This window comes from Dendrobates tinctorius, unplaced genomic scaffold (genome assembly GCF_039654945.1).
Source record: "Dendrobates tinctorius isolate UK_male_01 unplaced genomic scaffold, ASM3965494v1 ptg000177l, whole genome shotgun sequence".
NCBI classification, from domain to species: domain Eukaryota; kingdom Metazoa; phylum Chordata; class Amphibia; order Anura; family Dendrobatidae; genus Dendrobates; species Dendrobates tinctorius.
This window is the reverse complement of record NW_027361844.1, coordinates 5,755,219-5,770,471: the sequence shown is the minus strand read 5'-3', so window position 1 is coordinate 5,770,471 and position 15,253 is coordinate 5,755,219. Positions and strand designations below refer to the sequence as shown.

The 15,253-nt window shown below is 41.6% G+C and overlaps 1 protein-coding gene across 1 annotated transcript in view; it reads left to right on the top strand.

Annotated features, from left to right (window-relative positions):
- BMPR2 (bone morphogenetic protein receptor type 2) overlaps window positions 1–15,253 on the top strand; it is a 286,915-nt gene that overhangs the window by 206,291 nt on the left and 65,371 nt on the right. Inside the window, exons 5-7 of the mRNA XM_073551510.1 lie at window positions 4,251–4,342; window positions 5,410–5,640; window positions 14,811–14,925. Of these exons, the coding sequence (XP_073407611.1) occupies window positions 4,251–4,342; window positions 5,410–5,640; window positions 14,811–14,925 (438 nt within the window). The remainder of the gene's footprint in view (window positions 1–4,250; window positions 4,343–5,409; window positions 5,641–14,810; window positions 14,926–15,253) is intronic.

Genomic DNA, 15,253 nt, shown 5'->3' with positions numbered 1-15,253 from the left:
GTACACGGTGATGGGAAATCAAGGTATACTAAAATGTGTCTAGTACTGTGTCTGACCAATGAATGGCCACTGAAATTTCACATGAGAGTAATGTGCTAAGCAATATACAAAATAAATTTCATCATAAGGAGCTCTTTACAGTTTTAGATAAGAGGGAAACCCCTCACTAAACACACTACAATCATACATAGTATACACATGAACCAAGATAGAACAAAGTAAACCCTCACTCGCCGAGTAAACCTGTGCAGACTGTCAATAGTTAGAGGCCAGAGTATGGGGAGTCCCAAGCATTGAACATGACCAGAGTGTTACCAGACCGAAGGGTCAGGGGGAGCTGAGCCCAACGCGTGTCGCCACCTTAGTGGCTTCGTCAGGGGCAGGGGTGGTGGTCAGACAGGATAAATAGGTATTTATAAAGCAACAAATAATTAGACAACTTACAACAGCAGCAGGGTACTTTCACATGGAGACAGGTCAGTGAACGGAGGCGATTACAAATGGCACTGAACGCCGGAAATGTAAGGAGCAGGAAGCACCCAGCGGGTATACCAAGATGGCCAATCAGTCCTTAAATGTGCATGCGCCTGACTACAATGCAGCGTCAGCCTGTTGCGCGCCAGGCAATGTGTAAAACAGCAAATAGACAACTTACAACAGCTGCAGGGTACTTTCACATGGAAACAGGTCGTTGAATGGAGCCGATTACAAATGGCGCTGAACGCCAGAAATGTAATGAGCAGGAAGCGCCCAGTGGGTGTAACAAGATGGCCAATCAGTCCTTAAATGTGCATGCGCCTGACTACAATGCAGCGTCAGCCTGTTGCACGCCAGGCAATGTGTAAAACAACAAATAATTAGACAACTTACAACAGCTGCAGGGTACTTTCACATGGAAACAGGTCGTTGAATGGAGCCGATTACAAATGGCGCTGAACGCCAGAAATGTAAGGAGCAGGAAGCGCCCAGCGGGTATACCAAGATGGCCAATCAGTCCTTAAATGTGCATGTGCCTGACTACAATGCAGCGTCAGCCTGTTGCGCGCCAGGCAATGTGTAAAACAACAAATAATTAGACAACTTACAACAGCTGCAGGGTACTTTCACATGGAAACAGGTCGTTGAATGGAGCCGATTACAAATGGCGCTGAACGCCAGAAATGTAATGAGCAGGAAGCGCCCAGTGGGTGTAACAAGATGGCCGATCAATCCTTAAATGCGCATGCGCCCAATTACAATGCAGCGTCAACCTGTCGCGTGACAGGTAATGTATAGATATGGCCACTGATCATATAAAGCGCATGTGCCATGTCAGAAGCACAATAAATCAATTCATTAAATTTATAGCGGCATAGAAATAGATCAGGATGACGAATTATGGACAAGGCGCAAATATATTGCATAATATACAACCCAGACTCTTAAAATAAAAAAGAAACCTTTGACAAAGATGGTGCTCACAAGACATGGGCGCAAGTCGATTTGGTATAGATCTGTTAGGATAATAAAGCATGACAAACGCAGATAATATATACAAGCTGTAAATATATAGCTTTTCTCTTCAGGATGTAAGTGTCTACTATTCAATCATTGCATTTATTGAAAATAGCATAAGCCAGACTGAGAAGATCGGTTGTGACCATAGAATAACATGATGGATATAGAAGGTGGATTGCAGAAAATGTATGCAAACGCTAGCAGAACGGCGAATATATTTTATAAACCAAAAAGCAAATAGGCTAATATATAAAAAAAAGCCTGATGTATGTCAATAGAGCATAGGTGCATGCAGTTGGGCCAACTGAACCAACCATCAACATGAAAAGGTAGATTGCAGAAAATGTATGCAAATGTTAACAAACAGCACATATATTTTATAAATCTAAATGCAAATGAGCTTTATATATATAAATGTATATTTATGTATATCAATAAAGCGTAGGTACATGCAGTTGGACCAAATAAGCCAGCCACCAACATTGCTATTGAATCTACGATATATTTAATTAGATTCACAAAGAGATGAGAACGGATATAGGAACTAATCCCAAAAGAAAGGTGTATACTGTATACGATAAAGTCATAGACACTGCATATGCATTGTAGAGAACCAAAGAAACCTAAAAATGGGGGAATGGGGGAATTCTCAATATACCACATGACGTGCAAAGGAAATATACAATGTAATATACGATGAAAGCGCTAACGCATGCCGCTATGTAACGGATGCCGTCAGCGCATTGCCATTAGCGCAATGTGAACCCAGCCTAAGGCCTTTGGGGGAAAGACTCTGCAGATTATAAATTCATTTACTTTCACAACGGAGCAAGCGGTTTACAATATCACCCCCTCTGATATTAGAACGCACACTTTAAAGTCCCATAATTTTAAAGCTGGACATCCTGCCACAATGGTGTTCCTAGAAGTGGCTTGCTACTGATGAAAAAGTCTTGTGTTTCTCCCGATCTTTCTGGGCTGTAGAAATATTGGATAGGTGCTGTTGCATTCTTCTTCTAAGCTCCTGCGTGGTTTGCCCCACGTAAATCTTTGGACAATCACAAAAGATGGCGTAAACTACATTCCGAGACCTACAATTGAAGAATTCCTTGGGTCTGATCTGGAAAGGTAGAGTAGAAATCAAGTAATCATCCTGTCCAATCATATACTGGCATACATTACAGTTACCACAAGGGTATGACCCAAGGATCCTAGTGCCCCGATTGCGTCTCGTAGTTGGACGTTGATAATGACTGTGACATAAGCTGTCTTTCGACAGTCGAAGGGTTCAAGAGAGGCCTGGATGTCTTCCTGGAGCGTAACAATATTGTATCTTACAGTTATTGTTAGGTTCTTTAGAAGGATGTAGATCTGGGGATTTATTCTGACAGAATTTTATAGGCTGAACTGGATGGGCTGTCTTTTGTCGGCCTTACTAACTATGTTACTATGTTACTATGTTACTTTCAAATTATTAGCTCGTCTAGCAACCAGGCAAGGGGACTTGCAAACAAAAGGGATGATCCTCTTATCGCTCATCAAGATGTCCCAATTATTGTGTAACAAATTGCAGATATCAGACCACTGATTATTAAAAGTTGTAATCGATGTGAGTGGTCGAGAGGATTCACGTACCTTTTTCAAAAGAAGATTCTTTCTATCTATCCTGTTGAGATGCGAATTGAAAGGCTCCCGAAATGGTCTTTTTAGGATACCCTCTTTTCCTAAACCGGGAAGACAGATCCTTAGCTTGATGAAAAAAGTCAACTTCAGAACTGCAATTTCTTCTAAGTCGAAGGAATTGACCTTTGGGGATACCTGTTTTAAGATGGTGGGGATGGAAGCTTGTGAAGTGGAGAAGGCTGTTGGTAGCCGTGGCTTTGCGAAATAAAGTGCACCTAATCCCTGCATAAGCAATCGGGAGTTTAAGATCCAAAAAAATCGATGGACGAATCTGAAATGGTAGTGGTAAGTTTGATGTTAAGTTGGTTCCGATTGAGATCCTCAATAAACAATTGGCAATCCTCAACCGACCCAGTCCATAATAGCAAAATGTCATCAATGTACCTTTGTTATCTAAAACTGTAAAAGAGCTCCTTATGATATTTATTTTGTATATTGCTTAGCACATTACTCTCATGTGAAATTTCAGTGGCCATTCATTGGTCAGACACAGTACTAGACACATTTTAGTATACCTTGATTTCCCATCACCGTGTACTGATTTACCAATTGCATTAGACTGTGTTCATGCTTAAATTTGGGGCACTTGAGATGCCTCTTTGCATTTCGGCCTTTGGGGGATGTATGTACCTATTGTGATATTTTTGCTATTTTTTATCATATGCCTATGTACATAATTTTCCCTTATTGATGGGTTTATTTCATTGCTATAGCATATTTAATTCTGTAACTAATTGTACTTAGGCTTTACACAATATTGGCTGTTTGGGTTCAGGGGGACAAAAACCCTAATGCGGGGCCTATGTTTTAGTTTTTAATTGTTTTTAAACAAATTTTGTGGTGTTTTTCTAAAGCTTCTGAATAATTTGTGACATTTTTGCTAAATTTTGGTGTTCCCTGGTGTATAGTATGTCTCTTCCCTTTATCCTCACAAAATATGTGTAAAAGCAATCATTTTCTGGCAGAAATACCGTACATCATTTTCTGGAACAATTTCAAGTGTGCCAACACTTTTGACCATGACTGATGGCCTGATCTATCGACTCGTCTAATATAATTCATTTCTTTAGAGGATCGTAAACAGGGACTGCACAGTATGAATATGATGGAAGCTGCAACCTCAGAGCCATCCCTGGACCTAGACAATCTGAAGCTACTGGAGGTGAGAAATCTTTGGGTGTGTGCACACGCTGCGGATTCTGCTGCGGATTGATCCTCGTGGATTTTGCAAAATCCGCAGGTAAATCCGCAGGTCAAAAGACCTGCGGTTTATCTGCGGATTAGCCTGCGGTTTATCACCTCTACAATAGAAGAGATGGTAAATAAACCACAGCGGAATCCGCAGAAAGAATTGACATGTCAATTCTTTCTGTGGATTAGAAACCGCAGCAAATCCGCGCAGAAAAATCCGCACCATCTGAACTGCGGTTTCCATTTCCCATAGGATATTATGGTACTGTACACCGCAGCAGAAACTGCTGCGGATCCGCAGGGCCAAAACCGGTGCGGATCCGCAGCAGAATCCGCAGCGTGTGCATATACCCTTTGTCCTTTCTATTCTAATAAAGTTACTTTGCTGGATCAGTGAATATATTGTCACAGAAGTCCACATACCCCATACATATCAGCACAAAGACGCCGTGGACTGAAAGGATCGGTGAAAATGTATGATCAGCCTAGTACAGCATTCAGTTTTTTTGTCAGTTCTGAGGGTTAGAATGGAAAAGCCATTGTACAGTAGATACTCAACCGCCGCTTCATTCAAAAGTGAGACTCTGGTGAGGAGGAACAGGGTACTCTTGACTCCCATTCTAGTATTTGGCCTTGCGATCGCCCATCCAGTGTATAAGTTAGAAGTGTTCATAGTGGGAATTCTACTACGAGCAACAGGTTAACCGAATGATGTAGAAACTATACGATTTTATATTTATTACTTCTACTTAGTAACTTTTAGCCAAAATGTATGAAATCTCTTATGCCAACTAATGAGGCAAAAGAACTTGTATATAAAATGGTTTACTTTCCCATTCATACAAGGACAATGACCATATCGGAAAACCGTTGTGAATTGCTAGGTACGGTGTGCGGTGCTGACGTTAATGTGCTAGTCATTATGCTTTAAATTCTAGTGGTTAGTCAGTTACACTAGAAACATTGCTGACAGTTGGAATTACCGGACAAGTCACTCTAAAAGTCCTAACAAGTAATTTCTCTTTAATGTCCTTCCAGCTCATTGGCCGTGGCCGGTATGGCTCAGTGTACAAAGGGTCATTAGACGAGCGTCCTGTGGCAGTGAAAGTCTTCTCTTTCAACAACCGTCAGAACTTCATTAATGAAAGGAGTATTTACCGCACTCCTTTGCTTGAACATGATAACATAGCCCATTTTATTGTAGCTGATGAGAGAGTGACTTCAGATGGGCGCCTGGAATACCTTCTAGTAATGGAATACTACGCAAATGTAAGACTTGTTTTGCCTTTATCGTTTTTCTATTTATATATGGCTTTGTAATATGCCCGGGGCATTGGATTTTACAGTGACCATCGCTACATGCAGACAATGGAACGCATTTATCAGACTGTCTGTAAGATAGACTGACGTTGTTGCCCATATCAGCCAATGACAGGGCAGCTTTAATTTCATAGAATGGTATAGAAAAATCAGAATATCACTGTGATTGGTATACAAGAGACAACAAAGACAGTTTTAGTGGTAGATAGTTTTGTTAAATCTGTCCTAATACGTGCAGATTTTATTTTTTTATTTATTATGCTTAATTATTAGGCACCATCATATTTCACAGTGCTTTACAAATATTGTCATCACTGTCCCCATTGGGGCTCACAATCTAAATTCCCTACCAGTATGTCTTTGGTGTATATGAGGAAATCAGGGTATATTGCTGCAATCAGGGTCTCGCGGTGTTATACAGATATCAGCATTCAGAGAACTGGTAGATATTCAGCAGATAAAACAGAGAATTTCTTAAAACTGCAGCAAGCAGCACTACCGTTCAGACGTTCAGAAGTTTAGGGTCACTTAGAAATTTCCTTATTTTTTAAAGAAAAGCAGAGGTTTTTCCAATTAAGCTAACATTAAATGATTCAGAAATACATTCTATACATTGTTAATGTGGTAAATGACTATTCTAGCTCCAAACGTCTGGTTTGTAATCCAATATCTTCATAGGTGTATAGAGGCCCATTTCCAAAAACCATTACTCCAGTGTTGTTATGGTACTTTGTGTTTGCCAACTGTGTAACAAGGCTAATGGGTGGTTCGAATACCCTTGAAAACACTTGTGCAAGTATGTTAGCTTAGCTGAAAACAGTTTGGCTGATTAGAGAAGCTTTAAACCTGACCTTCCTTTGAGCTAGTTGAGAATCTGGAACATTACATTTGTTGGTTCCATTAAACTCCCAAAATGGCCATAAAAAAAGAACTTTCATGTGAAACTCTACAGTCTATTCTTGTTTTTAGAAATGAAGGCTATTCCATGCGAGAAATTGCCAAGAAACTGAAGACTTCCTAAAATGGTGTGTACTACTCTCTTCAGAGGAGAGCACAAACAGGCTCTAACCAGAATAGAAAGAGAAGTGGGAGGCTCCGCTGCACAACTGAGCAACAACACAAGTACATTAGAGTCTGTAGTTTGAGAAATCGATCCCACACAGGTCCTCAATTGGCAGCTTAATTAAATAGTACACGCAAAACGCCAGTGTCAACGTCTACAGTGAAGAGGCGACTCCGGGATGCTGGCCTTCAGGGCAGAGTGGCAAAGAAAAAGCCATATCTGAGACTGGCTAATAAAAGGAAAAGATTAATATAGGCAAAAGAACACAGACATTGGACAGAGGAAGATTTGAAAAAAGTGTTATGGATAGACGAATCCAAGTTTGAGGTGTTTGGATAACACAGAAGAACATTTGTGAGATGTAGAACAAAGGAAAAGATGCTGGAAGAGTGCCTGACGCCATCTGTCAAGCATGGTGGAGGTAATGTGATGGTCTGGGGTTGCTTTGGTGCTGGTAAAGTGGGAGATTTGAACAAGGTAAAAGGGATTTAGAATAAGGAAGGCTATCATTCCATTTTGCAATGCCATGCCATACCATACTGTCACGCTCGCGCCTTGGCTGAATGGCGTGAGCCGGGGGATTATGGCCCCACTGTGCCATAAACCAGACTACCCTGGAAGGGGCGTGACTACGACAGCTACCTCATTCTTCACTGGAGCCTCTGATGGTGAGGTCAGGCTTGTACGGCAGGTAGCTGTCGGGTGCCACTCCAGGGTGGTGTCTGGCTGTGGCTGCTGATTCCACTCGGGGACAAGTCACTTGGACAGGTGTGACTAACAGGCAGGCTGAGACACTGGGCAAGCAGGCACGGCTTGGTACACTGGCAGGCAGGCACGGCTTGGAGACACAAGGCAAGCAGGTATGGCTTGGAGACACAGGACAAGCAGGCACGGCTCAGAAAGAAACAGGTAGGAAATGAGCAACAGGAGTGCGGAGTAGGCTTGGCTACTAGGGTACAGATGCACAGGCAGAGCTGCTAGGGTGCAGATGCACAGGCAGAGCTGCTAGGGTGCAAAAGCACAGGCAGAGCGGCTAGGGTGCAGATGCACAGGCAGAGCGGCTAGGGTGCAGATGCACAGGCAGGGCGGCTAGGGTGCAGATGCACAGGCAGAGCGGCTAGGGTGCAGATGCACAGGCAGAGCGGCTAGGGTGCAGATGCACAGGCAGAGCGGCTAGGGTGCAGATGCACATGCAGAGCAGCAAGGGTGCAGATGCACAGACAGAGATGCAAGGGTGCAGATTCACAGACAGAGCTGCAAGGGTGCAGATGCACAGACAGAGCTGCAAGGGTGCAGATGCACAGACAGAGCTGCAAGGGTGCAGATGCACAGACAGGGAGGACACAAGGAAAGACACAGCAGGGAAGGACGTCACAGACAAGGAGAAAGGGAGACTAAGGTATGACAGAGTTCAGACAAGGTACTGGGACCAAGACTCAAGGGCCAGGATATTCAGCCTCCTGGCAGGCAGACAAGGTACAAAGCAAGACAAGAAGTATTCCTCCAGAGAAGGAGGAAATACACAGGACAGGGCCTGGCTTCCTCAGCAGCAAGATACTAACTGAGATTAGACATTGCACAGGCAATGTTTCAGTGGGTGTGGCGGAACTAAATAGTCAAGGGCTCTAGGTGATTGGTCAGGGACAGATTAGACAGGTGCACCCTGACTGCATAAGAAACAGAGAGTTCTGGCGCCGCCCCCCTATACACACATAGCCAGGAAACATACAGGAGAGCAGAGGCACAGAGCACAGGACTGGCAACAGACAGAATTCACAGCATGGCTTGAAGCAGAAAGTAAGTTGGTGTGCGGGGGATGGGAGGCCATGCAGTGATGCCAGCAGGGTTGTTACACATACCCTGTGAACAGCGCTTGATTGGAGCCAATTTCATCCTACAACAGGACAATGACCCAAAGCACACCTCCAAATTATGCAAGAACTATTTAGGGAAGAAGCAGGCAGCTGGTATTCTATCTGTAATGGAGTGGCCAACGCAGTCACCAGATCTCAACCCCATTGAGCTGTTGTGGGAGCAGCTTGACCGTCTGGTAGGCAAAAAGTTCCCATCAAGCCAAACCAACTTGTGGGAGGGGCTTCTGGAAACATGGGGTGAAATTTTTCCAGAATAGCTCAGCAAATTAACTGCTAGAATGCCAAAGGACTGCAATGCTGTAATTGCTGCAAAGGGAATCAAAGTTTGAAGGAGAAAATTATTTCAAATCAAAATCTTTTTTTGAATCTTGTCAATGTCTGGACTAGATTTTAAATTCATTTGGCAACTCATTTGATTAATAAAAGTATGAGTTTTCATGGAAAACACAAAATTGTCTGTGTTACCCCAAAATTTTGAACGGTAGTGTACATTACTGGAATCGGTATTTGCCCCTCAATCATTCTGCTCTCAAATGGGAGAGCAAAATCCTGGTGACAGATTCTCTTTAGGACCACCATGCAGATTAGATTTAACCCTTTAACAACTACTGATGCACATTAAAATGGCGGTCGTTAAGGGACCTTGTTTCCTCAATCGGGAACAAGGGTATAGCGCCTCCCAGCATCGGACCCTGGAGAACACAATCAGGGCCAGTTTTTAACATTCCCGATCACGTGATCACCGTTATTCAATGAATAATGGCGATCACTTAAAAAAAAAAAAAAAGAGTACCTGCTTTTAGAAACACTTCTCAATCTGATGACGTGCTATACATGTCAGAGAGGAGAGAAATGAGGTTCTCCAAACCCCCCATCCTGGTACCTACACCAGCTCTGTCCCTCCAACTGCGTCTCCGGCTTTCCTCCAATACTTCCTGGAAAAAAAATGGTTTTGCGCATACACAGTGTGCCTGCTGAGATCTGCCATCCGGCAACGACAGGGATTTTTCTTATTGGTTAATTTTGATCACTGTGATAGACCCTATCGCAGTGCTCAAAAGCCAATAAGTAATAGTATTAGTAGAGTAGCAAGCAGATGTTCTCAACACTACTGACGACATATTCAATATGATGACCTAATGTTATCAAATTCTGTGTAGTACCTTTGGGTTAAAAATCCTCACTACACCCGTGGATAAAATTCTTGAGGGGTGTTGTTTCCAAAATGGGTCACTTGTGGGGGTTTCCACTGTTTAGGCACATCAGGGGTTCTCCAAATGCGACATGGTGTAAGCTCTCGATTCCAGACATTTTTCGAGTTCAAAAAGTAAAATGGCCTTCCTTCCATTCTGAGCTCTACCGCGCACCCAAACAGTAGCATTCCCCCACATATGGTGTATCGGCGTATTCAGGAGAAATTGCACAACACATTTTGGGCTCCATTTTCTCCTGTTACCCTTGTGAAAATAAAAAAATTGTGGCTAAAGCAAACTTTGCATGAAAAAAATTAAAATATTCATTTTTTCCTTCTACATTCCATTAATTCCTGTGAAGAACTTGAAGGGTTAATAAGCTTCTTAAATGTGTTTTTTAGTACTTTGAGCGGGCAGTTTTTAGAATGGTGTCATTTTGGGGTATTTTATGTCATATAAGCCCCTCAAAGTCACTTCAAGTGTGATGTGGTCACAAAAAAAAAATGGTTTTGTAAATTTTGTTGGAAAATTGAGAAATTAGTGGTCAAGTTTTAACCCTTCTAACTTCCGAACAAAATTTTTTTAAAAAAAAATTGTGCTGATGTAAAATAAATTAGGCGTGGTCATGAAGGTCAAAATTAGCTCCATCACTAAGGGGTCAAGTTGGTTTTACTTGTCATTTTCGTTGGGACCAGCCACCCATCTGATCTGTCTTAAGTGCTTCCTTACGATGTTGTCAGGGAAGAGAGGAATCGGGCAGCTTGAGTTTCAACACCTGATCCATTTCTTTTAAGGTACTTCCCTAGCAGCGATTTCTCCTCTCTCCCTGTTGAAAATACAAGAATAGTCAGCTAAGCAGAGCTCTGATGTGTATGTAGGAGTCTGGAGAGATATGTTTTTCAGTGATCGTGTGAGCCAGCTTTACTCTTCGTACACGTTATTAATAAAGGAGCTCCTACATTTTTCAGATGTTGACAATTTATTAGTGGCTAGTTAGAAGTAGTGTGTGCGTCTTACTACAAGTTTGTGTTTGTGAAAGCCAAAAACTAATTTTCTGTTTACACTCTTATAGCACTGGGTTCCTAGACTTTTGAAAGGCAATGAACAGATGTGGAGAAAACACTGAGAGCGAGTGAATTTGGCACATATTCTGTTTATGCTCTGGTGCCAGTCTGCTGATGAGTTTAGCTAATATCAGAAAAATGTACAAATAGGGGCCCTTCATATTGTTTGGGAACATTTTGAGAAAGATAACATTTTTTACAGTTCAACCTTTGCCACAGCAAATCTAATTTGCTCTTAGTAATCCATCATAAATACCCACACAGTTGGTCATGTTCTCACATCAGTTGTACATACAGAAAAATGGAGTTTACGAGTGTGAGGAAGCATATTTGTAGTAAGGTGTCTGCTCGGAAACACCATCATAGGATGTATTTTGGAAAACATCTTTGTATTCCCTTCCTCAGAAATTCCCCAGAAGAGTAAGGGGCTTTCCATGCTGCACTACTCTTTTTATTTTGTCTGTACATAGTCTTGTAGTTATAACTGAGCATTTGGGTCTTTATGAGCGATTTCTTGGTTTGCTGTTATTATGTTGCTAGAAGGTTACTGGTCACCTCTCCCTAACAGCAGGCCAGTGGTGGCCGCAGATAGTAGAGGGCCCCTGTGCAAGGACAAAATCTGGACTTATTGCAGTCCCATATCTCATCATAACACACCATTTCACCTGCTTTGGACGTAGAATTGGGCCCCCTTATGTTTTGGATCTTTGTGTGGCTGCTCAGGTTGCAAAAATGGTATGCCGCAGACCCTAATTATTAATATTATTATAGGTATTTAAAATGTACACTACCGTTCAAAAGTTTAGGGTCACTTAGAAGTTTCCTTATTTTTTAAAGAAAAGCAGAGGTTTTTCCAATGAAGCTAACATTAAATGATTCAGAAATACACTCTATACATTGTTAATGTGGTAAATGAGTATTCTAGCTGCAAACGTCTGGTTTGTAATGCAATATCTTTATAGGTGTATAGAGGCCCATTTCCAGCAATCATCACTCCTCTGCTCTTATGGTTCTTTGTGTTTGCTAACTGTGACTGTGTAAGAAGGCTAATGGATGGTTAGAATACCCTTGAAAACTCTTGTGCCAGTATGTTAGCACAGCTGAAAACAGTTTGGCTGATTAGAGAAGCTATAAACCCGACCTTCCTTTGAGCTAGTTGAGAATCTGGAGCATTACATTTGTTGGTTCCATGAAACTCTCAAAATGGCCAGAAAAAAAGAACTTTCATGTGAAACTCTACAGTCTTTTCTTGTTCTTAGAAATGAAGGCTATTCCATATGAGAAATTGCCAAGAAACTGAAGATTTCCTGCAACAGTGTGTACTACTACCTTCAGATGAGAGCACAGGCTCTAACCAGAGTAGAAAGAGAAGTATGAGGCCCCGCTGCACAACTGAGCACAAGACAAGTGCATTAGAGTCTGTGGCTTTAGAACTCGATGCCTCACAAGTCCTCAACTGGCAGCTTCATTAAATAGTACACACAAAACGCCAGTGTCAACGTCTACAGTGAAGAGGCGACTCCGGAATGCTAGCCTTCGGGGCAGAGTGGAAAAGGAAAAGCCATATCTGAGACTGGCTAATAAAAGGAGAAGATTAATATGGACAAAGCACATCTCCAAATTATGCAAGAACTATTTAGGGAAGAAGCAGGCAGCTGGTATTCTATCTGTAATGGAGTGGCCAGCGCAGTCACCAGATCTCAACCCCATTGAGCTGTTGTGGGAGCAGCTTGACCGTCTGGTACAGAAAAAGTAACCCATCAAGCCAAACCATCTTGTGGGAGGGGCTTCTGGAAGCATAGGGTGAAATTTCTCCAGAATACCTCAGCAAATTAACTGCTAGAATGACAAAGGTCTGCAATGCTTTAATTGCTGCAAAGGGAGCATTCTTTGATGAAAGTAAAGTTTGAAGGAGAAAATTATTATTTCAAATCAAAATCTTTTTTTCGAACCTTGTCAATGTCTGGACTAGATTTTAAATTCATTTGGCAACTCATTTGATTAATAAAAGTATGAGATTTCATGGAAAGCACAAAATTGTCTGTATCACCTCCAACTTTTGAACGGTAATGTATATATATCTAAGTTTGGTGATACAGTTGCAATCAAAGTTATTCAGCCCACAATGCAAATTAAGTTTATTAGTAACTATTTACAAACTTTCTGCTGTTTGCAATAACCAAAAAGTACAATTTACATAACTGATCGCAACTAATATAACGAGTGGTTTCTCCAATTTGAACATAAAATCCCACAAATTTCTCCCCTTCTTTGGCTGAATAACTCTACTCCAATTGTGATGCATTGCCAGACACCAGCGTCCTGGGGAATTTAACCCATTCCTCATGGGCAATGGTTTCCAATTCACAAATATTCTTGGGTTGTCAAAAAATTAAGAGATCATTGACTTGAACAAACAAGGAATTGGATACAACATGATACAAAGGCAGTGAATGTTCCTGTTGATACAGTTGAAAGCAGAGTTTGTGAATTCCACCAAGGACAACATCTGCAAGGAGTTTGTATGTTCTCCCCGTGTTTGTGTGGATTTCCCCCGGTTTCCTCCCACACTCCAAATACAAACTGATAGGGAAAGTAGATTGTGAGCCCCAATGGGGACAGCGATGATAATGTATGTAAAGCACAGTAGAATATGATTCTAAGCATTATTGCTTCACATCAGTTACATAACAGGTGCGCTATAGCATCATCTTTAGGTATGCTGGAGACCTACATGTCATACAACTTACAGGGGAATTGTGAACTGATACATACTGCCCAATCCGTGGGTAGCACTTACCAGGCAATGGCTGTATGATCTCAGTCAGGTATGTTTGACTTTTCAGAGAAAACCATACTTTGATAGCTGCTGGAGACCAAGGCTCTGCTGTAGTCAGACAGCCGGATCCCTGGTGGCCTCTCCATGCCCACTGCAAGTGACTGACATGTCTCTGCCTATATGCAAATTATGGTATACTGTAGATCTGTCAATTCAGGGCAACGGGCGGGGAGAAGCCACCGGGGACTTGCCTGTCTGACAAGTCTCCAGCTTGGTCTAGGACCTTGCCGGCTATTAAAGCAAAGTTTTCTCTGAAATCCTGCAGCATTTCCCAGTCAAACATCCCTGACTGAGATCATGCAGGCAATGCCTGGGTCATGCTGCCCACGAATTCATCAGCATGTGTCAGTTGTCTCTAAAGAGTAACCGTCATTTTAGTTTATAGCCCATAAATCAATAGCACACATGAAGATATGCAACTTTGTAATAGATCTTATCAGAGAAATCTGCTTCTTTCTTCTCCCGGACTGATTATTCACTCCAAAATTCTCACTTCATGGGTAAAATCTGTGTTCAGTGAAGATGGATTTTTCCATTACTGAGAATGAGAATGAATGATCAAGTCCTAATGAAGAATTTGAGAATGAATGTTCAGTCTTGGTGGAGAAAGAAGCCGATTTCTCTGCTAAGATACAGTATATTAGAAATTTGATAATTGATTTAAATAAAGATTAAAATGATGGTTACTCTTTAATGTAACTGCTGTCTGATGTATCAAATCTCACAAAAGTTGGTTGGTTAACTGCAAAAAAATATGGAAGAACAGTAAAAGAGCCCAATCCTTGCAGTTGGAGCCTTATTACAACTCTGTACAGGATGGAGCAGTAATGAGTTTGATAAGCTGTGGCTACAATATCTTCATTGACTGGTTTAAGCAGTTTCCTTATTTACCAGTTGATAAAAAAAACAAATAATAATGAATTAAATATTACAATTAGACTTTATACATCAGTTTCTCTTTTAAAATATTGTATATTACAAAATTTCTCTGTTTGCCCATAAAAAGGCGATGAATAACATTACTATTACCTGTTCCCATGTTCATATTAGCTATCAATACAAAGAATTGTTTTCTTTTGTCCACAGGGCTCTCTGTGCAAGTATTTAAGTGTTAACACTAATGACTGGCTGAGCTCTTGTCGGCTGGCACACTCGGTAACCAGGGGACTGGCATATCTGCACACAGAGTTATTACGAGGAGGTAATTACTAAACTTTGTTGCAACATACAAACTGGAATAAAAATCAAATTGGGATTAATAATCAAATTTAGAAATGTACATATCAGTCCATTTGTATAATCTACTTACTTGAATATGAAAGCACTTGTGCCCCCGAGTGAAATTTACAGCAGGCGCTGCAGCTTGCCAAGTCTTAAATGGGTGTAATCAAATGCATGCAGTGTTAGGATACAGCTCTGCTTGTTGCTTACAGCCATCTTCAATTGGCCATATATATGTGATTTGTATACTGGCGGTCACATGCCGACTAGTTTCACCTGACTTTTCTCAATAGGGTAACAGGAGTCTA